The sequence below is a fragment of the Neomonachus schauinslandi genome, chromosome 6 (genome assembly GCF_002201575.2).
Source record: "Neomonachus schauinslandi chromosome 6, ASM220157v2, whole genome shotgun sequence".
NCBI lineage: Eukaryota > Metazoa > Chordata > Mammalia > Carnivora > Phocidae > Neomonachus > Neomonachus schauinslandi.
Genome location: NC_058408.1, coordinates 140,027,656 through 140,054,203, shown reverse-complemented (window position 1 = coordinate 140,054,203; position 26,548 = coordinate 140,027,656). Strand labels below are relative to the sequence as shown.

General features: G+C 46.8%; 1 protein-coding gene across 1 annotated transcript in view; it reads left to right on the top strand.

The window, feature by feature from the left end:
* Nucleotides 1-26,548, top strand: part of GFRA1 (GDNF family receptor alpha 1) — a 220,619-nt gene that overhangs the window by 179,782 nt on the left and 14,289 nt on the right. Inside the window, exons 6-8 of the mRNA XM_044916607.1 lie at nucleotides 8,961-9,070; nucleotides 11,766-11,900; nucleotides 15,647-15,825. Of these exons, the coding sequence (XP_044772542.1) occupies nucleotides 8,961-9,070; nucleotides 11,766-11,900; nucleotides 15,647-15,825 (424 nt within the window). The remainder of the gene's footprint in view (nucleotides 1-8,960; nucleotides 9,071-11,765; nucleotides 11,901-15,646; nucleotides 15,826-26,548) is intronic.

Below are 26,548 nucleotides of genomic sequence, written 5' to 3'. Positions count from 1 at the left end.
CCATCTTCAAAATCAGCAAAAGCTGGTCCAGTCTTTTGCGCATGGCATCTGACCGCCTCATCTGCCTCCTTCTTCCCCTTTTAAAGATCTTGTAATTACATGGAGCCCACCTGGATGATCCAGGGCAATCTGCTCACCTCAAGACCTAAAACTATAAGCACATATTCCAAGGCCTTTTCACCGCCATGACAGGTAACATATTAACACATTCCATGGGCCCAGAGACTAGAGTGTAGACATCTTCTTCTGCCTACAGTAGTTTTTCTGCTGAGGTATGTTTTTAATTTTTGCTGTATCATGAACCGTTGCTAGAAAGCACAGAGCCAAGTATGTAGCTTTCATCCAGCCAAGGGTATGTGTGCATTTTGTAGTAACTGTACCACTACCTTTGCATGATCTTTCAGTGACCCCAAACACCCTCATTCATTTCACATTTATTCTGTTGCATCAAAGCTACATGTGAATGCATCTCGAAATTCTTTCTGAATCAGAGTGGGCATAAATAATTCAGTGAAACCATGGTGGGTAACCTTTGCTGCCCCAGGGTTCCCGAGCAGTTGACTTGGAGCTTCTTAGGTTCCTGGATGAATGTAAGGCAACTGCTATAATTCACTCCCGAAGATGGAGGTGCCTGCAGAATTTTACAAAGTAAACTCACACCATGTTGGTCTAGAGTGTTAAGGTACGGCTCTGCTGGCGAAAGATTGGTTGAACGTCTAGATTTCTGTTTCTCCTTGTGGCCAAAAGCCACAACGCTGATGACTGAAGCTCCTGTGCAGAAATACCAAAGACTTATTGGATAAGATAGACTCTTAAAAGAGTTTTAGCTTATTTGTCACAGACCGTTATTGGATATTTGAACACTTTATGATAATTTAATCATCCAGAAAACCTCAAATTTCTTTTTTCCCCTCAATTTCTTCCCATAAAAACAAGCACTGTCAAAACTAAGTTTTCTGCTCTAAAGGACATCTTGTAGCATGGATAATACAAAACAACTTTATTTGACTTGGCAGTGCAGCACAAGACTGTTTGCAGGGTATCTGTGCTCTGCTATGATTTACAGTCTGCTTATACTATGGCCATCAGTGTGTGCCGTGGAGAGATCGGTGAGGGGGGTGGAGGGAGGGGTTCTGGCTGGAGGGCAGCTCTGGGGCATCCGGTCCAAGGCTGCCAAGAGCCCCTTCGCCACTGGAATGGATTCCCTTGCCAACTGCCATAGCTTTTGCTTTTCACATTTGCCATGTAGAGATTAGCTGTCAAACCCTGTCAGCCTCTCTGTAGCTGTTGATTGACAGCTGTCAGTGCTCATGCAAGGTGGCTTTGTGAGCGATGCCGAGATCGATCAGATGCTGACCCAGATGTCCTTCAGGGGCTGCCTGCTGTTTCATGTCCTCGGAAAGGCTAAGGAAGCATTGCACCTCTGCCCTGCAGCATGCTTACACTGAACCCTCACCCTGGAGAGACACCCCAAGCAGGATACATGGACTAAAGCCATGTGTGACTCCACCCACATTTCCCAAAGTCCATCCTTGGTAGGACTTTGTCACAGCCCCATGGGTCAAGCCCAGAGGGTGGTGGCCGTAGCCTCCTGTGACCCTCATGCTGGGCCAAGAGCTACCAAGGAGCTGGACAAGCAACTGTGATCAGGGTTCTCCAGGGCGAGTGAGGGCAGGGGTGTTTGTTAAATGGGTTGGAGCCTCCCAAGTATCATGATGAAGCTGAGCAGGGATTTGGGTGGAACAGGCCAGATCTCTCCTTGGCCACAAGGGCCGTATTGTCCCAGGAAACAGAGGCATTAGGCCAAGTTTCTTGGACCTCAGAGTACTCTTTCCCAAAAACAGGGGGCCGCAGTTTGGCTAAGTCAATGAGAAGTACATTAATTGGCTGAGGCTTTAATTATCCCACCGGGAGTGGAAACCCACAATAAGGGGCTGAGAAACTCAAGGTGTACAGAGCTTTGGGTTTGTGCCTGGGTGTGTGAACCTGCCCCAAGGCCTTAGCCCCAGAGTAGCCACACTCACTTACCGGCCTGGGGAAGATCCTAGCTTTCTGAAGGGCGGCCTGAGCTCCCCCAGCTCTGCAGCCTGTCCCCCAGAGAACATGCTAGGCTTTTGCTCCCCTGGAGGCCCGCATGCACAGCACAAAGTGGGGAACAGCAAGGCAAGAAAACACCTCTGCAAAATGTCTTAAATATAGGCTTTGATTTGCGAGAGGATGCTTTCCAGATGTGCTCTCCGGTAGGCTGCTGGGGAAAAAGGGCTAAGGTAATTTTCTAAAAACAGAACGAGAAAAATCTGTTTTGTGTCACCGTACCAGAAAATCACCATTCCAGAACTCTTGCTTTGTCATCCCGGCACTAATATTAGCCGTCTGTTTTTCAAATTATTTTTATTCTGCGTAAGAGATTAGCAGTATTAACTCACTGATAGTCATTTAAAAAATACATCTTTCTCCCTAAAGCCCAGGGGAAAAAAGTAGCTTTTCTTAAAAATGCCTTTATTCTATGAGCTCATATGACTGAGAGGTATTAAGTAACACCCCAGGATTCCTGGCTTCAGACTTCTCAAATTTGTTTTGGTCAGAGTCACTCCACAGATGTAGCCTCAGGATGTGATACAAGGGGCCAGCAGAAGGCAGGCTAGGATGTACGTTCCTCTGTGTTGAGCTTCCTGTGGGTCTTTGCTGCAAGGGCTTAACGTTGGGATGGACCAGGAATGGCAGAGCAAAAAAAAAAAAAAAAAAAATGAAGTGATGGAAGATGAAAATGTATTGGGCATTGTGTATTCTGGGTCCTGGGTGAGGTGCTTTATAGAACTGTCTGTGAGTTTTCCTAGTAGCCACGTAAAGTGACTGTGGATGGCATTCGCCCCATTTCCCAGGTGAGGAGATGGAGAGTTGGAGAAGTGAACCAGTTTGCTAAGGTGTGAGAGTATGAAAGGTAGAACTGGGGAACGAGACAGGTGCGTGTCCCTCCCAGGCCTGGCATGGTTTATCTCCTCTGACTTTGTTTCCTCTAATTAAGAAAACCCTTCCAGACTACATGGCTTGCACTGAAAGCTGAGACTTGAAAGCCCTGATGCTCATACTGTGGTCAGAGCAAAATGCAAGTCATTTCTTACACAAACAGATGAATAAAGGGATCCCGTCTCAAGGTTCTGGGTTTCGACCGGTCAATCAAGTTCTGCAGTCCTGAATGGATGCTGGTGCCATCCCCAAAGCCCCTCAATAAAGGGAAGCCTAATTCATCGGTAGACTCACCACCCTCGGATGCAGGGTTCTGGATACATCCTTGGCCCCTCCTGTGCTCTCGCGTGCCTTTCAGAGCGCTCACGGATGCTGTCAAGTCAGTAGAACAGTGTTCAGCTCTGAAGAACAGTCTGGCCAAATGGTGGGAGGGGGAGAGCAGTTATACACCGATGACTTAAATAATATTCCTGGGAACTTAAGGCCCAGCCCCCCCTGCGTTTTCCCCTTCCAGGACTGACACCTGCCATCTGCCTCCACCCACCGTGTGACTCTGAGCAGGAGCTTAACCATTTTGGCCTTCAGCTCTCTTGCATGTGAGATGAGGGGATCCATTGGAAAAATCTGGGTCTCTGTACTCAGAGGAAACCCAGCGCCTAGACGCTAAAATCATGTGTCATGGCAAAATGGAATCACAGGTGAGAACAATAATAACGCTTTGAAAACAAGTGCTCTCTTTTCCCAAGTATCTTCAAGTGTCCCTAGATTGTATTGCTGAAGTGGAAGGGAAATCCAAGAGCTAAGTAGTTCAGCAACATCTGTGGGAGTTCTGTGTAGTTCACGTCAGAGCCTGCATCTCATTCAGGACCTCAGGATTCCTGGTTCAGAGCTCAGTTCCACCAGCCACGTGGCCTGTGTCCAAGTATGGGATTTATCCTGGAAAAAAAAATTTATTTTTTTTAATATTTTATTTATTTGAGAGAGAGAGTGAGCACATGAGCAGGGGTAGAGGGAGAGGGAGAAGGAGAGGGAGAAGCAGACTCCCCTGCTGATCAGGGAGCCCAATGCTGGGCTTGATCCCAGGACTTCAGGATCATGACCTGAGCCAAAGGCAGACGCTAAACCAACTAGCCACCCAGGCACCCCCTGGAAAAAAAACATTTAAAAGAATAGGATGATCCAGGAGGAGTTAAACTGGGCATACTAGTATGTTTGTTTGTTTTTAACCTGTTTGCCATACCACCGTTTTCCTAAAAATGTTACAGAAAAGGTAGGTAAATGATTTTCCCCCCACTGTCAAAAGACCATCAGCTGTTTGAGAAGACTCTCCTAGATTTTATTGTTATAATCATTTTTCTATTTCCAGTTAGCAGCACGCTTCCCTTAGTATGATATGTTCTGCATAAACCACTGTTTTTCTCTTCAGCAGATTTCCTAAGGCTACCTTGGAATTTACCAGCGTTTTCCTCCTTTTTAAGGGTGGAAATTTTCTCTTTCAGAGGGAGATACATTTCTACATTAGTGCCTATTCATTTCCTTTTCATTTTCTCAGGGAAAAACAATCAGGTTCATCACTGCTGTAGTCATGGAGATTTCATGTCTCCAGAAGAAATCCAACTGTGGAATTTCTTTGTTAATCCCACCCTGGACGTTTAAGCTTTTGTGTTTGGATCAGTGCAGCCCAGGCAGGGGAGAGACCGAAACAGGTTACAACACGACTCTTTAACCCAAGGCAGGCAGGGGAAGTGTGTGCAGCAAGGGCTGTCCCAGGATGCTGGGGGCAGGGGCGTAGCAGGGGCTCAGGCCGTGGTTGGTGAGTGGACAGGTGAAAACCTTAGGCTGGAACCACCTGCGAGACGCTTGCATCCCACAGTGCAGTGAACTCAGTACAGCCACATCTTCCTTGCAGATCTGTCCTCCCATGCGTTTCCCCTCAACAGCACCGCTTTCTACAGTCTTGACTTCCATTCTGGTAAAACCTGCCTCCCGGTGCATCCTCCTTTCTTCCTCTCCTTCAGGCCTTCAGATCTCCCCACTGGCTCCCCACTGGCTGCAGTCTCCTAAGTAACCATCTCTCCTGCCACTGGCCAGTGTCCTGCCTCCCCATTGCTGCTAGAACAGTGAGGGCACAGGGCAGGTCTCAAGCAAATTTTGGCTGAACGGCTGAGAGACCCAAAAGTCTTCCAAACAGGCAAATCTGATCATGTTACTTCTCTGTTTAAAAATCTTCAGTGATTCCCAGTGGTTTTAGGATAAAATCCAAACTCTTAGGTCATTCAAGGCTCTTCACATCCTTGCCACTGTCATCATGCATCACTCACCATTCTCATCCCGTCGCTTGGCCATCCCACGTGAACAACTAACAATTTTCTGGGTGATGCATGTGTTACGTATGGCGGTTGCAAATGATTTCCAGCTCTGGAGTCAGATTGAGTGTGGTCGTGTTCCAGCTCCACCACAGAGCTCTACGACCTGGAGGGAGGTCACATAAACTCTCTTTGCCTCAGTTTCTTCATCTGCAAAATGGGACTAATAAGATCATCTGCTAAGGTTGGTGTGAGCATTAAACGCGTGCATACGTGTCAAGCCCTTAAATCCGTCTCTGGCACATACAAACATTCCATTATCGTTACCCTGGGAGTTCAGCGAACTTGCTGACTTTATCATGTGCTGCCTCCTTCTGCCTGGGATGCCCCCTCCACCTTGGCCTGACAGATCCGAGCCATCCTGGGACTCTCAGTCCCAATATCCTGGCCTCTCTGAAACGAACATCTGTAGCCAAGCAGTGTTAAAAGCTTAAGTTGTGGCATTATATCCTGGTTCTACCACTCACTATTTTACTCTAGTTTAAACTTGCTAAGCTGTGGTTTCCTCCTTTGTGAAACTCTGATAAGAAAATAATCGCCTCTACCTTATTAAGAGTTGTCAGGGAAAAATATAAAGACATACCTAGCATATACTAAATCCTTCATTCACGTTAGATATTACTTTTATTAGCAGCCTTTCTGCCTTTTATCAAGAACTAGCCACAGTATCATTGTACTCTGTTTCCTTGTTTCTCTGGGTGGATGATTTGAGTTCAGAGACAGAGAACTTACGCATCACTGCTTCTCAGGCACTTGACACATCATTTGGGCCATGGAACTTTGGAACTGACCAGAATTCAGGGCTTTATCTATACATGTAACCATCTGTAACCATTTCTGTAATTTGCTCTAAGAGATTTCAGAGGACCAGAGAAGATGTTAGGAAGGAAGGGTGTTTGAGGTCTAACTCTTCTTTCTTTGGGAGGTCCTAAAGACTGCAGATTAAATGGTCCTACACCATTTCATTTGGCCCAAAGGTGCATGGGAATGATGGGCTGGCACTTCACTCCCAAGACATGACATGTGCTTTATTAGTAGGATTGAATACCTCATACTGGTCCTTAAACAGGGTTGTGCCAATACATACTAAATAGCTGGTTATCCAAGAATGATACAAAGCCCTGATTTGTGGTGTTTGCTGATCACCGCGGTGTAAATACTCCCTCCAGGGTTACTCTCAAGCCAGCACTGTGGTGTTAACCAACTCGCAAGATCCCTGAAGATGGACCAATCAGCCAGTCATGAGCTGGCTCCAGCACAGTACAATGTAAACTTCAGTTTTTCTATCTGTAAAATATGAGTCCTCTGAAGTTACCACCCTATCTCCGAAGTAGAAATGTCAGAGGGTCAAATGTGAAAAAAACAGGCAAATGTTAGTGTTTTGGCAATGCTGCACGTGATCATCATTATCTTGAAACTCTTTCTGTCCACTGGCCATGTGCATCTTAGGATCTATGGTGACAATCTTCTCTCACAAGCCAGCCTATCTGATCTTCTGCTCAGAGCAGTGTATCTGGTTTTATCCTCCCAATCAGGGTTATACTCTCTGCAGCAGACTGACTCAATTAGCCTTTCATTCCAGAGTCCAATTGTGAGTCAATTTTGAGGTTGTTAAGCGAAATGAGTCTGGTGGCATTAGCCTCGCACTGAAGGATAGTAATCCGCATCACGGTGCCGTTCAGTTAATAGTCTGCTTGAGAAACTATAAGAAGCAGGGACTTGGAGACAAAATGACCATTTGTCCATCTCTGGGGGACAGACTGGGAGCGCAGAGCTGCCAGGTCAGAGAGCTGCTTAGGGTGTGGGCAGAACTGGAACCCCAGCTGCCTGAACCACAATTGGCCTTTGCAAAGTTAGAAGCCCACCAGCACTAGATCATTAACTTTCATGACCAGGAAAAGTCTTCTGAAATTAACACTCAGTCCAAGCTGGATGCCATTGGAGCCGGCTGAGTAAGCCTGAGCCACCTTTAGGGATTTCCTTGGAAAAATAAATCCTCTAACCAGGCTATAGAAAATGGCCAGGTTTTATGCCCTTCAGTGTGTTCAATTAGAGTCCGAAAACACCAACTAGGCTTAGACGGTGGGAGATCCAGGACACGCAGACAGGCGCACGCACAAGTCTCATTTGGAGGATTTTGCCAAGCCACTTAGCTTCAGCGCATGGCCCTGCTTGGGAAGCGGGATGAAGGGTCCTCTCTGAGAACTGTCAGGTGCAAAGAAAATAAAGCTTTGCTCCAGCATCTGCCCTGGGGATTGACAGTGATGGAACCAGGCTCGCATAGACAGAGGGCCCAGATGGGTGCAGGTAGGGAGGCTCAGATACCCCTGCTTAAAAGGGTTCAAGGAGAGACCAGTCCCTCACAAACACCCTGCAGCCTTTGCAATGTGCTATGAATTTAGATGATTTCATTGGGCCTTTTAACTCCCCGATAGTTACAGTTGTAGTAAAGGGACAGATAATGAGCTTCCTGCAGACCTTTTACCTCCGTGATCTCTGCACACGCTCCCTTGTTCCGCCCCGCTGCCACGCGAGCTCGCATATAACCTAAGGTATGCTAAGTAAACACAGTTTTTTGGGTGGAAGGAAGTAAAAACAGCACTATGTATGTTGGCTGCCAATTTGGGTAAGCTGAAGAGAAAAAAGCTGAGACAGCCGTCCATTGTCTCCCATAATTGCCGGATAATTTAAATTCTCTTGAACTCCATTGTGTTCTTTGCTTAGAAGCAGAGCTGTTGTCTGCTGAGATGACCTCTGGTGGCCCTGCTCTCATTCAGGATTTCTCCAACAATAGCCTCTTCAGACTGAAAAACAGCCAGTTGGCCACAAAGAGCCCTCTGCCTCCCCAGACCAGCATGTCTGTGGCCCCCTCCCCACCTCTGGGGCTCTGCAATTTCACCACCACTCAGGGCTTCCCAGTGGACTGTGCAGACCCCTGGGCAGTTTCCAAACTGCAGACAGATACAGCACTTGGTCAGTGGCCCCTCCAGGCACCACCTCCCCTGGAAGGCCCAGTCACATAGTGACTGCCTAGAGTGAGCATCACCTGTCCCTCCTGCTTTTCCTTTCGGTTCTGGAATGGCGAGCTCCTCCTCACTTGGCTGGAATCAATCCGTGTCCCCTGGGCTGGTGAATGAGAGATAACTTACAAGACAAATATACGTATTTTTAAAGCCAGCAGGAATTACGGGAGCAGATGGGCTGTAGGATCCTATTTGGATGCCAGGGACATGTTTCTGTATAAAGTAAATATTTTCCCAGTGTGGCTCTCTGGTGAGTGTGTAGAGAAGCATATTTCCTAAAGATGCAAATAAGTCTGTCAGAAATAAATATTGAATGGAAACTTCAAAGCATCTAGATTTCTCCAGTTACAGGCCCTGAAGACTTCTCTGCAAATAAGCAGACACACAGGTGGGTAAAAGTCTGGGGGAAGGAGGGGATGGTTGTGTGGGGGGAGGTTGGATAAGAGGGGGTGCGAACATCCTCAGAGCGCACACTATATATTTTGTGTGTGTGTGTGTGTGTGCAGAAAAAGGCGTATCGGCGAAGGAACAAAGAAAAGTTTACATTGGTCCAGAAGTTTAGGGTATTTCAAAACTCACCACTTGCGCTTTCTTTCCATTGCAGGTCTCGCCTTGCGGACTTTTTTACCAACTGCCAACCCGAGTCAAGGTCTTCCAGCAGCTGTCTAAAGGAAAACTATGCTGACTGCCTCCTCGCCTACTCAGGGCTTATTGGTAAGGTCGGGGAGAAGCAGGACGGGAGGGAAGTGTGGTTTACAAAGACTCACAGACTCTTTCCATTGCAGCTTGCCAGTGTCTGTAAAAGGAAAAAATCGCCCAGTAACCCTCTGTGCTGGGGTTTTGATCCCCTGGGAAACCCGGGGTTCATGGCTGTGCAGAGGCAGAGGCAGGAAGCAGGGAGTAAGACAGTGCAGGTCTGAGCGCCTGAGAAGCATCCCCCGGGGGAGAACCGCCCACACAGAACAACAGGAGGAAACAAACAAACAACATGGCCCTGGAAGAGGGAAGCAAGTCCATCTGAGCTCATTGAATTAGGGCACTTGGGAGGCATTCCGTCTGGGGAAATAAAAAAGGCTGTTCCCCAGAAATGGGAATAAAACCCCTAACTACCGGGGTCCTTCTCACCGTTAATATTGTTGGTAATTCAGCTCCTGGTGGGCAGGGGGTGATGGAGCCTAAAATGGTTCCCTGAGAATAGACCAGCAGAAACAGTGTTTTCTGCCTCTCAACACCTGAGGCTTTCCCAGAACCAGGTTCTTGGCATTCGGGGCGAGAGTGCAGTTAGGAGTCAGAAATTAGTACTCTACTTAGTACCAGTAGAGTGCGAGGAGTCAGAAATTTGTGTCCGTGGCTTAAAGGGGCAGGCAGGAAGAAAGGCAGGTGTTCCGGGTCCCAGGGCCTGAGGAAGCCTCAGTGGCAGGGCTCCGTCACAACTGACGTTTGAGGACAAACACGTAGTGAAGGCTGTGGAGGGGTGAGGGAAATCACACTTGTCAGAGGCGTGACAGCTCAGCCAGGGTGTGTGTTCCTGCCATGATCGCACAAGTCACCGGCGAGAAGAGCTTCCCACCAAGAATGACAGCACAGGCCCATTTTTTTTTTTTTTTTTTTTTTTTTTTGTCACCAGAGTGTCTTCAGCAAGAGATTTTGGGACAATCAACGATGGTGCTTAATGCGGGGATATTATAGGGGCCTGCACACTCATCCCAGCATTTTTGAAAGGATACCTGTGTTCTCTTGGGCAAGACCTTTCACCATGTTGTTTAGCATTTTTGTGGCTGTATCCCAATGGGTGTATCTTCCTTGAGTCAGTATTCCAAATTTGCATTCACTCTTTCCTTTTCTTAAGTAAGTTGGTCTCTGGTAGGAGTTACTTATCAACTATGGAATTATGAGCTTAAGAAACAATGGAAATAATTAAGCCATGCTCATTATAAAAAGTAAAAAAAAAATACGGAGAAACCCAAAGGAGACAGTAGGAAGGATCTACAACTCGAATCCCAGACGTAATCCCTATTAACACCTTAGTCCATATCCTTCCAGGCATATGTGTTCATTAACTCCTCCATGAGGGGCCAAGGCACAGGGCTGCCAGGCATTTCTGGCTTGGCAAACCATTACCTGCCCAGGATGATGAAATACTCATCATGGAATGGAATGAAATGGTTGAAGCAATGCATTTTACAGACCAAAATTTATTTCCCTCTTGGGTCTGGATCTTTCCCTCCGCACTGGTCACTGGGTTCTAAATGTCTTTCAGGACAAAGCTTGCACCTGCTTCTTCCATATGTCAGGGATCCATCATGATGCCCTGCATTCAGTGGATACTGAGTAGACACATTTTAACCTCTTGACTCAGGGTTTGGGGTACCTTTTCCTTTCTCATCCAAAGTTAGGTGCTCACTGTCTGCTGTGGGTCAAAGTTCCCATCCCAAGGTATAATGGGAGATAATGCAGTTCAAATTGGTAAGGAATGTAGGGTAAAAAAGATATGTCTTTGACCCAGAAGAGCTTACAAAGAATTTTTTTTTTCTGTTTATGAACCAAATATATCCTGTGGCTCACTGACCACCTATTACTTCTTACGTCCACAAAATACAGAAAACCAGAAGGCTTCTTGGCATGAATAGGCATCGCCTGGTGCGAGCCACCCAGAAGAAGACATTTGGGTTGTATTAAGTATAAATGCATTGTTTATTTGTGCCAGCACAGAGCTCATCAGAAAAACCATGAATATAGGAAGATGTAGGCAAGTGAGACCACCCAGCATTTCTTTGAGGACTTTTGGGGACTATCGAGACAATACTCCAAGAGCCATCAGCTTAGAGAATTTCCACTGTTTAGTTCCAATTCCTTCACCACTTGGAAGACTTTATTTAAATCAGTTGAAAGTCTGGTGAGCAGAGGCCTCGTTATATATGTTCTGGATGTGGGGTAGCCCAAAGGATAGCTTCTAAGCTTCCCTGTGTTACTTTGAAGAAGCCATTTGCTTCTGAGGGAAGTGGATGCAAAGTCCTAAAAGAATTTTTAAGATATGTAAAACCAGTTCTGTCTATTTATGAAGATTAATGACATTTTCAAGAAAATGCAAGGGATTTGGCAACTCATGCATTCGAAGTTAATTCTCTCCTACTCCGTAACATCCATACCATTTGGGCAGAAAAAATACCCTAAGTGCAGCTCAAGGAGTTCTGTTATAATTTTTTAAGTAAATGTGTAAATTATTTTATGTGCTCAAGATAAATTGCCAAGAAAATGCACTGCTTAACGTAATTTCTCACTCAGCAAACACAATGTTTGTAATTATCCGTGGTGCATCCACCATCAGAGGAATATTTGTTTCTTTTTAGGCTATACAAAAGTCTGTATGATCACATAAGAACAAGATGCCTTGTTTTTACTTTTTTAGGTACAGTCATGACCCCCAACTACATAGACTCCAGTAGCCTCAGCGTGGCCCCATGGTGTGACTGCAGCAACAGTGGGAATGATATAGAAGAATGCTTGAAATTTTTGAACTTCTTCAAGGACAATACTTGTCTTAGTGAGTTTAAAAAAAAAAAAAGGAAGCAAACACACAAACACGCTTTCCTCTCTGTGTTCAAGCTGTATCTTCGTTTCTTGTGCCTGCCTCTTCTCGCTCTCTCTTTCTCTCTCTCTGTCGCTTTTTTCCTGCTCCTTGATGGTGAATCTAGCATCTCTTGGCCATACTGCGCAATGAAGCAGGGAACAGAGCGAGCGGGTGCTGCCAAGTATGTGAACCCAAAGGCCTAAGAGAGCAAGAGATTCAAACAACAGAGGGTACATTATGTCAGATAGAACTCTTCTACCCACAGATCAAATTTTGATGTTGGCAACCAGCATGAAGTCTGTTCCAAAGGTTCTTAAAACCTGGGCACAATGTACGGTGTGAGAAGCTCAGACAAATTAGATGGGGGTAAGCCTACAAGGGCTCTCTGAGAAAAATTAGAACATTAACATCAATAGCCCCCTGGATGTTCGGGGTTGGCTCAGAGGAGAAGCCACAATTCTTGAGTGGGATAAGCTGGCAATGCAGCCAGGAACCTCAGTATGTCAGTTATCTTGAGAGGCAGAGATGAGCACTTGGGGGTGGGGGGGAGAGGGGAGGTTGTTCCTGCTTGGAAATAGTATCAGTTATTATTGCAGTTTGCTTGGGGCAATGTGGAAACATGTTTCCCAAAGGGAGAGGGATGGAGAGAAATGTACAGGTATGAACAATGGGCATTCGTCAGACCGTGCTGGGTCTCCCTTCGATCCATGGAGATGCACACTGCTTGAGATGGTGATCCAGTGGAGATGCTTGAGTACCTCGCTCTCATTTTGTGGCAGCCGACATTAATTTATTGGGTGCCCTCAACTCACTCTATAGGGAGTGCAATATATACATTATCTCATTTACTGTAATCTGCACAGAGTCCTAGATCTAGGTATGAGCATCTCCATTTCACAGTTGAGTAAACAGCTGTTATTCACATGGACCCTCCATGCCAGAGATGGATCTGAAGCCTGAGTTCCTTCTTCTGCAGCCCCTATCCCCTGAGGCTTTTGTGTCATGCCTGATATTAAAGGGCCCATTGGACGAGAATATATGGCTGAACACTGGGGACCAGGTGTGACTTCCTGGTGAGAGATGTTGGAGCCAGCTTCTAGGAATTAAGGTTCAGCCACCCCTCTGAGAGCCGTGACAACTCTCCATGATGCTCTGCTATACAATGATTGATGACCAGAGAATTAGCTAACAATTTACCATGCGTACATGGAAAAGCTTTTAAGTGTTACTTATCCTAAAACCTCTTTATAGCTTCCTTTGTTGAAAAGACAAATCTAAATGATTTGCTTATTAGGTACTTCAGTGATGTGGCTGTAACCAAATGTTTTAATCATCTTAAAACCAACACAAGCTTCTGGACACCTAAGTGAAACTGAAAACCACGGAACTAGTGGGAAGTATGGAGACATTTGCTAAAACATTGTGAAGTGTACCTTAGATCTCTTGTTTGGTCTTGACTTAAAAAAAGAAAAGTATGTATATATCCTTCTTTTCCACATCCTGCACAGTCTTTTGGCAGAATGCAAGTTTTAATGAAGATAAAGCAATGACAGTGTAGGTCAGTGTGAGAAAAGATGATAGTCACACTGGCTGGAAAACCTCTCCCTCATGGAGAAACTAAAGGTGTCCCTGCTTAATAATATTTTGGTGAAGGGGAGACTGGTCTGGCCTCTTTTTGCTAATGACTTTTCAATAAAAATAAATACATTTGGTCTTCAACAGGGACCAAAGCCAGCCAGAATTTTTCATAGTCATTCCATTTATACTTCAATGAGAAGGGGCACAGTCCACCAAAGACACAGCGCCATCAATTCACTCTCTTGCAAAAGGCTCTAGAGTAGAAGGAATTGAAAATTTGTAGATTCCAAACCGAATGCAGTAACCCAATTCTGCTGCCTTCGGATTAACCAGATCTCTCCCAGATTCCTCTATCATGAACACAACTTTAACTGATTGTTTATTTCTAGTTATTGGGGGGAAACACAGTTATTTGTAAGCCAAAGTGCATGGCCAGGGTGAGGGGAGGAGAGAAGAATGAGCTGGAGACGGAGGTAAGATAGGAGTGACTGTCACTCGGGTCTTTCTCCAGATGCCACCTTCGCCTCCCTGGACCGCTCTGTCAGAACATTTCCCCCTTCCACTCTCACCCCTGCTTCATTTCCTCCAGTCATTTCTCAGCACTAAATGGATTCTGTATTTCACTTAATACCCTCCCCAGCTGGGGCATGGGATCTCCGTGAGGGCAGGGGTTTTGTCTGTTGTTGCTGTCCTTGATGTTCACTGCTGCATGGCCTGCACAGAGCAGGACCGGGCACTTAGTCTGTGTTCCACTGACATTTCAGTAAATGAATGAGCAAGGCCACAGACTCCCCACGTGGCAAGGCAAGCACACAGGAAAGCTCAGGTAGTGACAATAAACGGCAGGGGTCTCCTGAATCTCCGTGTCTGAACAGGAAAGAGAAAGAAGCATTCTGCGGCTTGTGGTGGTGGTGGTCCAGGTCATTCAGGGAAACCTCTCTGCATCGCACCCACCCGTTAAGCCGTGTAACGTGGCTGGGAGCATAAAAAGCATTTATATTAATTCGAAGCTGTTTCTTACAGCCTGAAAAATGTAAAGTTTGAGAAAACAAGCTTCCAGTTTGCTGAACTTAAAGGATAACAATTTTAGAACAAAATGTCACTTCTAAGAGGAAGATTAGGCTTAAATTATTCTGTCTTGTATATCGGAAAATGCCAGCTAAGAATCATATATTAACAATTTGCACATTCGGGTCTCAAATGGAGGAGTTTGATTTCTTATACAATGAATATGAAATAAAAAATTCCTAAAGCCAGGCCAAATCCCTGAGGACCTGATTAAAAACTGTTTTTAATTCATTTTGAGGAGGGGAACAACACACAACCAATTTACTCTTGCCATAAAAACAATCTAATCCCATGAAATTGTAATAAGCTTTTAAAGTTTTACATTTTAAACTCTTCATTTAAGTAGGGCTGCTCCTACCTAATTATGCAGATTTTGTTTGGAAGACTGGGAGCAGAAAGGGGAAAAATAATCTTGCTTAAATTTGCACTATATATTGATGAGATTGGGGTAGATTTATTTTCTTTTAAAGAAACTGGTTGCATCTGTACTTTGAGCAATGCCTGGCCCATAGTAGCTGCTCAGAGCATGTGCAGAGTGCTCTACGGTAGTGAGTCACATCTTTTGCTGTTTGATTTTACTGCCTGCCAAATTAGCATGGATGCCACCAAGGTCCCTCATAATTAGGTTTATGTTACTTTAAAAAAAAAAAGCACCAACTAGTTTGCTTTTAGTATAGTATTTTAACAGAGTACACGGATGTTCTTGGAAGATGGGTCAATGATCGTGATCCCCCCCCCAAAAAGGTTCAAGGCTGGGTTTCGAAGCACTTGACTGATGAGTATTTCAGGGCAAGGATCTTACTCAGCCCCTGGTACATAAATAGGAACACTATTTGTTGCGCTTTGAGCATACCTAAGTGTCCATCTCGGTGTTTAATGAATGAATTGATTTTTGAGCACCTGACCCGATGGCTGGCTCTCAGCACGTGTAGGGTGGAGGGATGGATGGGTTTTGTTCAGGGAAGTCCAATACTGTAATCAGAATTTCTAGTGTGCCTTTCTGGCTTTATGTATCCTGTCTGTTACATTTGCTGCTTGACTTTGAAATTGGATTTCCTCCTGTTTTACTGCAGAAAATGCAATTCAAGCCTTCGGCAATGGTTCTGATGTGACCGTGTGGCAGCCAGCCCTCCCAGTTCAGACCACCACTGCCACCACGACAGCCTTCCGGGCCAAGAACAAGCCCCTGGTGCCAGCAGGCTCTGAGAATGAAATCCCCACTCATGTTTTACCACCTTGTGCAAATTTGCAGGTAAGAGCGGGGGCCGAATGCCCCTCTGGAGCTCACTTGCAGAGGGGGAAGCCCGGACCAGTTTCCTGCAATGCATCTAAAGATAAGATGGCTAATGATGGAGGGCTGCTTGGGTTTGAATCTTAAAAGTGCATTTTAACCATGATAAATGGAGATTGTGAAGTGCCACAGAGCGGGAGAAAGACGAACTCTGGGACTGACTCCCATCTGCTGGGAATGCGACTTTGGTTAGGGTTCCCAGAGCTGGCCTTGGTGTCTTCACCTGTGGAATGAGGGGGCTGGGCAGATGAATCTTTAAGCCTTCTGTTTGTGGAGCGGCAGAGCTGAACTGGTATTGATTTATTTATTATGCTTATTCTGTGTTCTCTACAAAGCAGCGCCTATTGAAAGAGAAGGTACTCTTAGGTCGGTCGCCACCACTGTCATTTAAACTTAACGTGGAGCGTGTAACTCTGTCTAAAGGTTAACCAGAGACACTGTCACTAGTGAGGTGTTAACTCCAGTGTAGAGTCTGTATGGCTTCGTTCTTCCAGAAGCAGAAGAAAATGCTTTTGTGAAGTAGGAGGAGCTATGTGGAGCCACCCTGCCCAGAGCCCCTCGTGGGACTAGAGGCCGGTGAGAATGGCCAGTAGACTTCCCTGGGGTTAATCCAGATCTCCAAGGGCAGAACCACAATGGCATGTGAACAAAAGTTTCCTGCCTTTAGTCACAGCAGAGTGTTTATTCTGCCTTTTTATTGATTTTTTTTTCATAGTAACGAGTATTCAGCTACTTACTTAGCAAGACATTACCTATTTGTATGTCTGCAAAGTATTTTCGCACACCTTACCTCTCTGGCTGTTATCCTCTTGACGGCTGTGGGAGAGTAACAGTATTATTGTTAGCCTTGTTCTTGCACTTGAGGACACCGGGGCTTGGTGAAGTAACACTTCTGCTGGAGCTTGTGAGTCACAGAACTGGTGCTGGGAATCCGGGAGACTCCGGTGCTCTCGTGGTTCTTCCTGTATTTGGGGGGTAGTTGTGACCACGTGAGGATTTCTGCTGCCTGCCATGCTGGGGAAAGGCACATGCACCAGGCACTGTGCTGTCACTTCACACCCGTCACTGGAGTATATTCTCCCTTCTCTCCCCACTCTGCTGCCACCGAGGATCAGGCTCACCAGAATGTTCACCAGAAACCTTCTTTTGCCAATACCGTCTTAACTCACAATCCTCTTCGTTCCCTACAGACCACTGGGGCAGTTCCTCTGCTTCTGGTTTGCTTGCTGTCTTCTCTCCCCCAGTGTCTCCCTTCTTCTCGGATATCCTACATGCCACTCAGCTGACTGTTGGTCTCCTTCCCATCCTTCTATGTCACAAACTCTCAGACGCACTCACACCCACTCATACGCACAGCACTGAGGAGCAGTCAGGGAGGGGAGCCGCACAGCCTAAGGTCAACCAGATTCTCTTCATGCTTCTGAAGCATTCCTGAGCACGTCCAATGTCCAAATCACTGTGCAGAAACCGCCAGAAGTAGGAGGAGGCTTGGGGACTATTACAGCCTCTAACTGCTCCATCTTGCAGCAGAGCCCTCAGGCTCAGGGAGGGGAGGTGACTTGCACAAAGCCCCCCAGCCGGGGAGAGGCGAGCCTGGAGCCAGACATCGCACCACAGACACAGGATCTGTTCTTTGTCTCTGGCGGGTGCTCGGCATCCTGCTTCCTCCTCGGCCACCCTTCCGTTCTTCTTGGGTCCACTCAGGTTCTAGCACCAGTAAGACAAGTGGCCAGATAAGGTATTGGACCATGGTGTCCTTCGGTGATAAGAGTGGGCCAGAGATGGTTCCTGACTGGTACAAGAGGCAAGGTCTGACCGTGACAAAACCACGTCTTTCTCTGCACGTGTCTGAGCGCACAGAGCATGGCTGCGGAGGGAGCGTTTAGCCTGTTTATTGAGCCCCTTCTTTGTTTTGGAAACTTCATGGAGATGGGCACTCAAAAAAAAAAAAAATTCTCTCCTCAGTGAACTTACAAATAATGGGCAAAGGCACAGCTTGTCAACATTTTGGGAAGTCAGACCAAATTAATAGATGGCGTTTCAGAAGAATAGCCATTATTGGAAATCCCGTGAAATTAGTTTCCTCTAAGAGGAAACTGAGAGAGGACTGTGTCAGCCATAAGGAGGCATTCTCCCCACCTCCCTGTGCCCTGCTCCCCCATCCCCCACCCTACCCCCCCAGATCACAGTGCCTGACTTCTGCTTCCTGTGGTGCACGCATGTCTTGGCCACACAATATTGTGCCTCCGACACAGATCCGCCCAGCCCCCCCCCCCGCCCCCCCCCCCCGCAAGGAGGACTCTGTGCTGCTGCAAGGTTGCCCTGGCAACGTTGGGGGACACATGAGCTCTGTTCCCAAGAAACGGCGCCTCGCCTTCCCCTGTATTAGTGATAGGAAGTCTGCCTCATAAATAGAGGGGCAAAGTAAAAGCATGGTGTTTATGTCGAGGCTGCTCTTTAACTTCTCGGCAGAGGGGGAAATAGAAGTGTGGGACGAGCAGGGCATGAGGGTGCAGCCATACTTGTCTTCCCTGGGACACACACACACAGGACACACATGTCTTGGAGCTAAACAGCATTTCACTTCTGGGGAGTCCTTCAGGGTTCTACCAAACCTCACCTTTCCTCCTAAGGGGATGGTCTGCTTGAGCCCATTTTTGCACACGTGAGGCGGGGAGTGAGGGCATGGCCTCTGCAGCCGAGCCTGTGTTCAGACCCAGGCTCTTATCCTCATCAGCCCCGTGGCTTCTCCAGGCCTCAGCTTTCACAAAACTCGAGGATGGCTGAGCTGCCAGAGTTGAGGGGATTAAACGGGGGTAATGCTTCAGGGCCTGGGACAGAGTGAACATTCCAGAATGGTACTTTAAAAATGTCACATGTGATGTCTGATGCCCGGTCAGTTGGCCACTGGGTCCCTTTACAGCAGATGGACAGTGGTGTTGTGCCTTGCTTACAGACATCCTTCCCTTTTACACCTAAGGCAACAGAGGCAGGCAAAGGCTAGTGACTTAACCAGAATCACACGGCAATTCTTTGGAGGGCCTGGGATTTCTGTCCCAAGACCAGTATACTTCTCTGCCTTGTTCCATGACCTTGAACAACCAACCTGGGCTCTTTCTTTGCATTAGAAATGGACAGAAAGGAGGAAGTAAAAAACAGAAGGGAAGAGAGGCTAGAAAAGGCGGCAGGGAAAAGCTGGTTTTGAGAGAGCCATATGTTCTAGTGCTTCCTGAAGGCAGCTATTCAAGTAATAGGGAAAACACAAAGCTCATGCAATTCCAGGAGACAGGGAATAGGGAAAGACTGGAAGTTTGCCAGTAAAACTTTTCGCAGCTTGGTAATGTCTTTAGAATGACCTATACTAACCACAGTGGAAAGAATCATTGGAGGCCAGAGGATGGGGGGTGAATGAGTGATAAGAGATGGGCCTTCACCCCGAGAACATGGTCCCTGGCACTGATTTAGCACTTTCACTTTGGAGGAGGGCTCCCAGGAGACTCATTCTCCCCATCTGTCCTTCTTTTGCCTGCCTGGCTGTCTCCAGATAAATTATCATTTGCCAGGGGGTCCTAGAAATATCTTAGAATGGCGTTTGTCCCAGCCGTGTGTGTCATTACTCAGAATAGAATTGACTGAAACCAGCTTGGGATCCATTGGTAACAGATTTGGAGAAAGTCAACTATCTTTGGCAGCTATAAAGGTCACTTCCCTTGAGAGGCACCCTCTTGTAATATTTTAAAATATACAATAATATGAGAAAACTCTTGGGGACTTGAGTTCCTGTCTTAACATTTGAGATAGATTTCCCCTTTGGAAGGGGAAAAATAAGAATAAACATTTTCAAAAGTCGGCTTCAAAGTGTAATAATCAACAAACCAAATGCAATTCTTCTGGGGAAATGGGTGGCCTTGGGTGTGGGGCATATAGGACTCGTCTGCAGTTCCTAGGAAAGGCTTGTCTTTAAAAAAGGAAAGTTGATTGATTAGTATAAAATGTCATAGAAATGTCCAAGTGCTTACCCCCTGAGGTGATAAAATAGCAGGTTTTGGGTAATCCGCCAAGCTCCCATGTCAGGATTAATTGGCAGTCATATTAGTAACAAGCATGACGCAGACTGCACTATTGTTGGTATATCCCTTTGACTTGTACAAAGTGGTCACATGAAAAACAAAGGAAGATTAAAAACTCTACCAATTATTTCATCTTCTGTGCACTTGAATGGTCTGCTAGCTGAAAAAAGCTCAGGATATTTAAACCAAATGGACTGTACTTGTCGCTTATTTAAAGTAAATATCTTTGGGAGATGTAAGTAGGTGTTGGAAAAATCCCTACTTTGCCTCACTGTACACCACTTAATTCTGGAAGCTTAAAGTAAAGACCCCTTAAAGTGGCATTTGTAGGTCTTGGATTCCATGGTCTAACAGGGTGCTAGAGCCTGGGGAAGACAGCCCAGGGGCTGCGGCTGAGGACTCTGGGGAAAACTGCTGTCTCTGCCCCTTTCCACTCTCTTTCCCCTCAAAAGAGCTGTGATTGACAAGAGGAAGTCTGGTAGACTGAGGGACACACACACTCCGATCCAGGGCTAGCAGGTGGATATGGGATAGCTGTGAGCAGTTGGAGAGCTCTAGGGAACAGGGAGAGCCACAACCAAAGTCAGTTTTTCTTAGGAGCCAAAGAAAACATCTCTGTGGAGAGACATGGAGGGCCAGAGGTTGTAGACAGAGCTCAAGTAGGGCTCCTCCCCTCTCCCTAGTGGGACTTTTAAGACAGCATTCTAGAAAGAAACCAGCAATGTGGTTTTCTCAGTCATGAAGAAATGTGAGCATCTCCAGTGGATAGTCGTTGCGAGAATGCTTACTACTGAACTCCCCAGTGCAGAGCAGAGGGCTCCTGTTCTCTTCCCCACCAATAGCCCATCATCCGCTTTGGTGGTCAGACCACGCTAGCCCTAAAGGTCCCACAACAGGGACACTTAGAATGGCCCTCCGTGGGCCGTGGGGCAAAGGCCTTGAGGGTGGGCATCTTTCCTGGAGCGGAGAACCTGCAATATCCACTGGATTTTAATCCCTGGCCTCCTTGACTTGATACAGTTCCTTCTCTTCGCAGAGTACAGTTTGAAGCTTACAGAAATGGGCTGGGTGCTTGTAGGATGCAGGATGTTCACCGACTGATAAGAGGAGGAGAGGGCAGACAAGATTTGCCCATCCATTTACCTCCTACATATTAGAGTATTCAAATATTTAATTAGAATATTGAATATCAGAATATTGAAAATCATCTAGACCTGAAACAAAACTTTCCATCCTGGAAGAACAGCATATCCCTCCACCGCCCCAGTACCCCATCACCTAAACAGAGTCTCTTTGTACCTGATAGGGCCAGACCAGACCGGAAATGATTTCAAAGCTCTTCCCAGGGCCAGACCCCAGAAGTTCTAGATGTGGCGGCAGGAAGGCAATTATCCAAACCTGCTAAATGCCCAGGACTCCTCTGGCTGTGACCAAGTGAAAATGTTCAGTGTTGAGTTTTAAAAGGCAAGTTGCCAATGGGTGTTCTGTAAATCATTTGTGCCAGCAGACTGACCCCATTATGTCAGCTAATCCTGGAAATACAGGAGGTAAATTTAAATCTTCAAGCATGAAGCACTTAATCAATATTCTAAATGTTTTTCTTGCAATTTATGCTAGCAGAGCAATGGGGTGCTTTGGCGTCCTGTTAATCTTCCACTGGAGAAGAGGCACTTGATTGCAAGGCCAGGGTGGTGGGATTTTGCACGGGATGATTGGTGGGCAGGCAGGAAGCTGGAAGGGGAGAGAGTGAGGTGCTTCCTTCCACAGCGGGCCCTGGCATGGGGACGCTCACCCCGGGACTCAGTCCATCCATGCCAGTGGGCAGACCCTGCGGGCACCTCCTCAGCACTTTCCTTTAACCTGTGGTTGACAGCCTAGGAGTGGCTTTGCTGGGAAGAGCATGAGCTTTGGGGGTCAGATGGACCTCAGTGAGAACCCTGGCTCAGTTCCTATTGCTCTGTGACCTAGGGCACGTTTCCTACCTTCTCTGAATGTCTGCTGTACAGTATCACCTGCCTCTCAGGTCGGCTGTGAGATTTAAAAACCTGGTTCCCCTTTCGCAAAGGGCCCAGCATGACTGTCCAACCCTCTCCATGTGGTAAGTGGCCACCACTCTTAGAGTGATTGATGAGAAGTGTGAGAGCTTTAACTCTGGACCCTGGGACTATAAAGGAAGGGCTCTTCCCAGAGGCTGGGCGTCCATGGAGGAAAAAAGATGGAGCTCTTTAGACTGTGCTTTCTTAATTTGTAAGAACCATTGGAACGGAGTGATATCCAGCCGATTCTAAGAATTGGTCATTGTAGAAAGTCCTAAGGAAGGAGGGAAAGTACAGGTGTACTTTGGACACCGAGACAAGGAGGATGGGAAACCAAATAGCAGTAAAGAAAGGACCAGGTCTTGAGGGGTTATGACTGTTCCAAACTCCATCTCCCCATGCCCAGAAGGAGTCTCCTGGGAGTGTCATCCTAACAACCAGCTTCTTGGTGGTATGACCGAGGCCATGACAGTAGTCAGATCTTGGTCCAGCCTGGATCCCAGAGTGGGACTATCTACCAGGGGCTATTGCCACATCTATTTAACCAGCATTGACCTTGGGAAGAGGTGACACAGCTGTAAATAGGAAACAGTCCTAGTTGCAGAAAAGATCGTGTCTGAGAACCAGCTGCACGTCTCAGCCTCTGACACCAAGACTTTGATTCTTTCCCATATCTGCATTCTGCTTGTACTATTATTTGCTTCATATTCATCTTTAAACTCAATTACTAGGGACACCTGGATGGCTCAGCCAGTTAAGCGGCTGCCTTCGGCTCAGGTCATGATCCCAGGGTCCTGGGATCGAGTCCCGCATTGGGCTCCCTGCTCAGCGGAGAGCTGTTTCTCCCTCTGCCTGCCGCTCCCCCTGCTTGTGTGCTCTCTCTCTCTCTCTCTCATTAAAAACAAAACAAAACAAAAAACTCAATTACTAGATACACTTATTTATATAAATACTATCATTTTAGACTCATCTGAAGCTGTTAAAAACATATGTGACACATACATGAATCAGGGTGCTAGTTCTCTATATTATAATCAATATATAAATATTAAAATTAAAAATGTTAGTAATGCCCCCTACATGGTGTCATAGACACCAGTGGTCCCCAAACCCTCCTTTGAGAAACATTATAAACCATCCAATACAACAGAACCCAAAACTATTTGCTCTGATAACACACATCACTTCTGGTTTTTATGGTTGGGTATTAATAAAGTAAATGTGTATAAGCTCTTCCCATGAGCCAAGTACGGTTCTAAGCACATTACATATATATAATTAGAATATTGAATGTATTGTGTGTATACACACACACACACACACACACTCATTTAATCCCCACAGTAATCTCATGAAGTCAGTACTATTATTATTCCCATTTTTTCAGACAGTAGGCCTGAGACACAGAGAGGCTGGATCAGGAGAGGAGAAAGAGAAAAGGAGCTTCTTTCCTTCTATGTGTTTGAAATGACTGCACTGTATTACCTAAATCAGAGCACTTTACCTTTTTGTTTCTAGGTAACATTATTCATTCAATAGAGATTAAAATCAGTCCCTACATTCTTGTGGAACATCTGGCAGATGGAGGTGCCAGACTGGTTCATAAACTGGCATAAAGAAAGGAAACGATACCTATTCTGACACCAACTGGTGTCCCTAGAACTCAGTTCTGACGCCAGCTCTCAGAGACAACACAGACACCAGAGGTTAAGGGCATGGTCCCCAACAAGATGGCCCTGACTTCAGTAGCCAGCCACACTTCAGGGGTCCTCAGGCCACCTGCACTTCTGGCCAACCAGCTACAAATTCAGGGCTTCCCATGACCCCTCAGATTCAATCCGCTAGAATGACTCAGAACTCAGGAAAGCACTATACTTAGGATTACTGTTTTATTATAAAGGATACAAATCAGGACTAGCCAAATGGAGAGATACTGAAGCTGAGGTCTGAGAGAGTCTCCAGAAGAGAGCTTTCATTCCCTTTCCCTGTGGGATCAGGACACGTCCCCCTCCCAGCGCATTGATGCATTCACCCCCCAGGAAGCTCCACTGAGCTTCAGTGACCAGAGTTTTAATTGGGGTTTCATTACACAGGCGTGACTGATTGAGCCATTGGGCCTATGATTGAATGCAATCTTCTACCCTTCTCTGCTCCCTGGAGGTCAGGCAGTTGGGCTGACCTCACATGATTCAAAGCCCCAGCCCCTTGGCCCGTAGTTGGTCTCTCTGGTGACCAGTCCCCGTTCTGAGTCATCTCATTACCATGAACTCAGGTAGGATCCAAAGGGCTCATGAATACCAAAGATACTCCTATCACTCAAGAACTTCCAAGGATGTAAAGGTTATCTCCCAGAAACCAGGATCAAAAGCTAGTCAAATTCTAATTTTAATTCTAGGGCCAAACAGTGAAACTTCTCATGAGAAAGCTGGAGGTGGAACTTTTAGCTTGTTCTCATTTCACCACTTACCAGCCATGAATCCTTGGGCAAACTACTTAGCCTCAACTTCCTCATCCCTGAAATGGGGATGACAGTGGTAGAGCCTCCTTGGGCTATTATGAGGATTAAATGCGATCCTGCGTGTAAAGTATGCTCGGTGTCACACCCAGCCCAGAGGTGGTACCGTGTAAGTCTTTATTATTTGTAGTTTTGTGAAGCTTTCGGCACTCGGATTATCACTGGTCCTCTTTGTCCCGTTCAGTCATAGAGAAGTGCCCTGAGGGGGCCAGGCTGGGTTGTGCATTGCTTTATGGGTCCTATTTTCCAGTGGCTTTTCTGGTCTTGTGGGGCTTTGCACCTGTAGAACAGGCTTGTTAAGGATAAGAGGTGAGGCCTTGTCAGGGTGGTGGTTTGGAAATGTAATTCAGAGTCAGATGCTTCTCTGTGGGAGGTCACTTGCTTCTTGGAAATTCTTTGCAGGTGGGCTGTGCACCTCTCTGCCAATCTTGGAAACTTCCCTAAGGATTGTTGGGTGATCTCTTGGCCATGAATTGAAGAGTTCCCCCACATGAGACTTCCTCCACCTTGGCCCTCTTGACGTTTTGGTCCGGAAATCCTTTGTTGTGCGGGCTGTCCTGTGTCCTGTAGGATGTTGAGCAGCACCCCTGGCCTCCACCTTCTAGATGCCAGGAGCACCTTTCCCCAGTGGTGACACCCACAAATGTCCCCAGACAGAGCCAGATGTCCCCTGGAGGGCAAAATCGTCCCTGGCTGAGGACTACCATCCAGGAAACAAGGGCTGCCTCAAAGACCCCCTTTCCTTTTTACAACAGGGGAAATGGAGGTGTTGGAGAGAGTCTTTTCAGGTTTCCCTACCTGGCAAGGGGCCTACGGAGATGGAAGAGCGAGCAGCCACATTGGACCAAATCTTTCCAGGGTAGTGCAGGCAAGAACAATGAAAAGGGGCCGCCGTGGCCACCGAATGCCCACGTTTGGACATTTAAGTTAATTTTCCCAAGGTGACACTCCCCTTACAGTGGGGCCTATGGGTGGTATCACAGGTGGTACTGACTGAGGCTCTCGACCTGGTTCTCATCATCCGAGGACCTGCTGGTCTCCACAGCCCGCAGGGCCCCACACGCCCTCACCTTCTTCTGATGAATGTTTTTTCACCCTCCTCCACCCTGGCACCTTGGAAAAGTCACCCACAGGTGACATTTCAAAGGAGACATTTGCCAGATGACCAGAGTGGATGGAAATGTGTATACGGCACCACCATCAGGTTTCACGCACAGACTTGGAGCATGGGGGAGTTTCGGGGGATGGGGGGGTATTGAGCAGGATCATACGGCCAGTGCCAGACGCTTCACCACTGAGCCCTCAGCGCATGTGCTGAACCTAAGTGATTCTGGCAACACAGATGCCTTTTCCTGAGCCTTTAGTTTAAGAAAACGACTTTGGTGCTGCCTGTCATGTGTGGTATTTGGTTCCCTGTCTTTGTGAGGTCTCCATCATTTCTGTGTATTACAGAGTGTTTTCTAGCCCCTGCTGTTGTATGGGTCCCGTAAAAAAAAAAAAAAAAAAAAAAAACAAATGTTGGCAACACCTACAGTGCCTTTGCATAATGCTCTCCTGCTCAGAGTCAGTTTATTCCCCCGACTCTGGGAGAAATGAGCTGTGAGGGGTGTCTTCCCTTAGCAGAAGTGCTAAGCCGCAGGGCCCCCCACCCAGGCTGCTTCTGGGCTCCCCCAGAAGCCTCACTGCAGAGCTCTGGACCAGGCTGCCAAGTGGCCTAAGGGCCCCACCTGATGGGCCTGGCTACTCCCAGCGTGGAGGGGCTGCCAGTGGCCTCCTGGGACTTAATCTTCCCAGCTCCAGGTGCCAGCAGATGAGCTCAGAGGGAAGCTGCCTCCCAGAATCCACCCACGTTAGCCCTGGGAGGAGAGAGGCTGTTGTAAAAACAGTTTTCGAAATAACTGCTTATAGAGCATTTTCAAAGCCCTTCATCGAGGAGAGTGCTTGAATTCAGAGCTCAAAAATTGGGTATTACTCCATTAAGGCTGCCACACAGCCTGTTGAAATGAGCCTTCAGTTGCGTATTCAAACCCCATTAGACGTGGAAGCTTGCAACATATAACTGG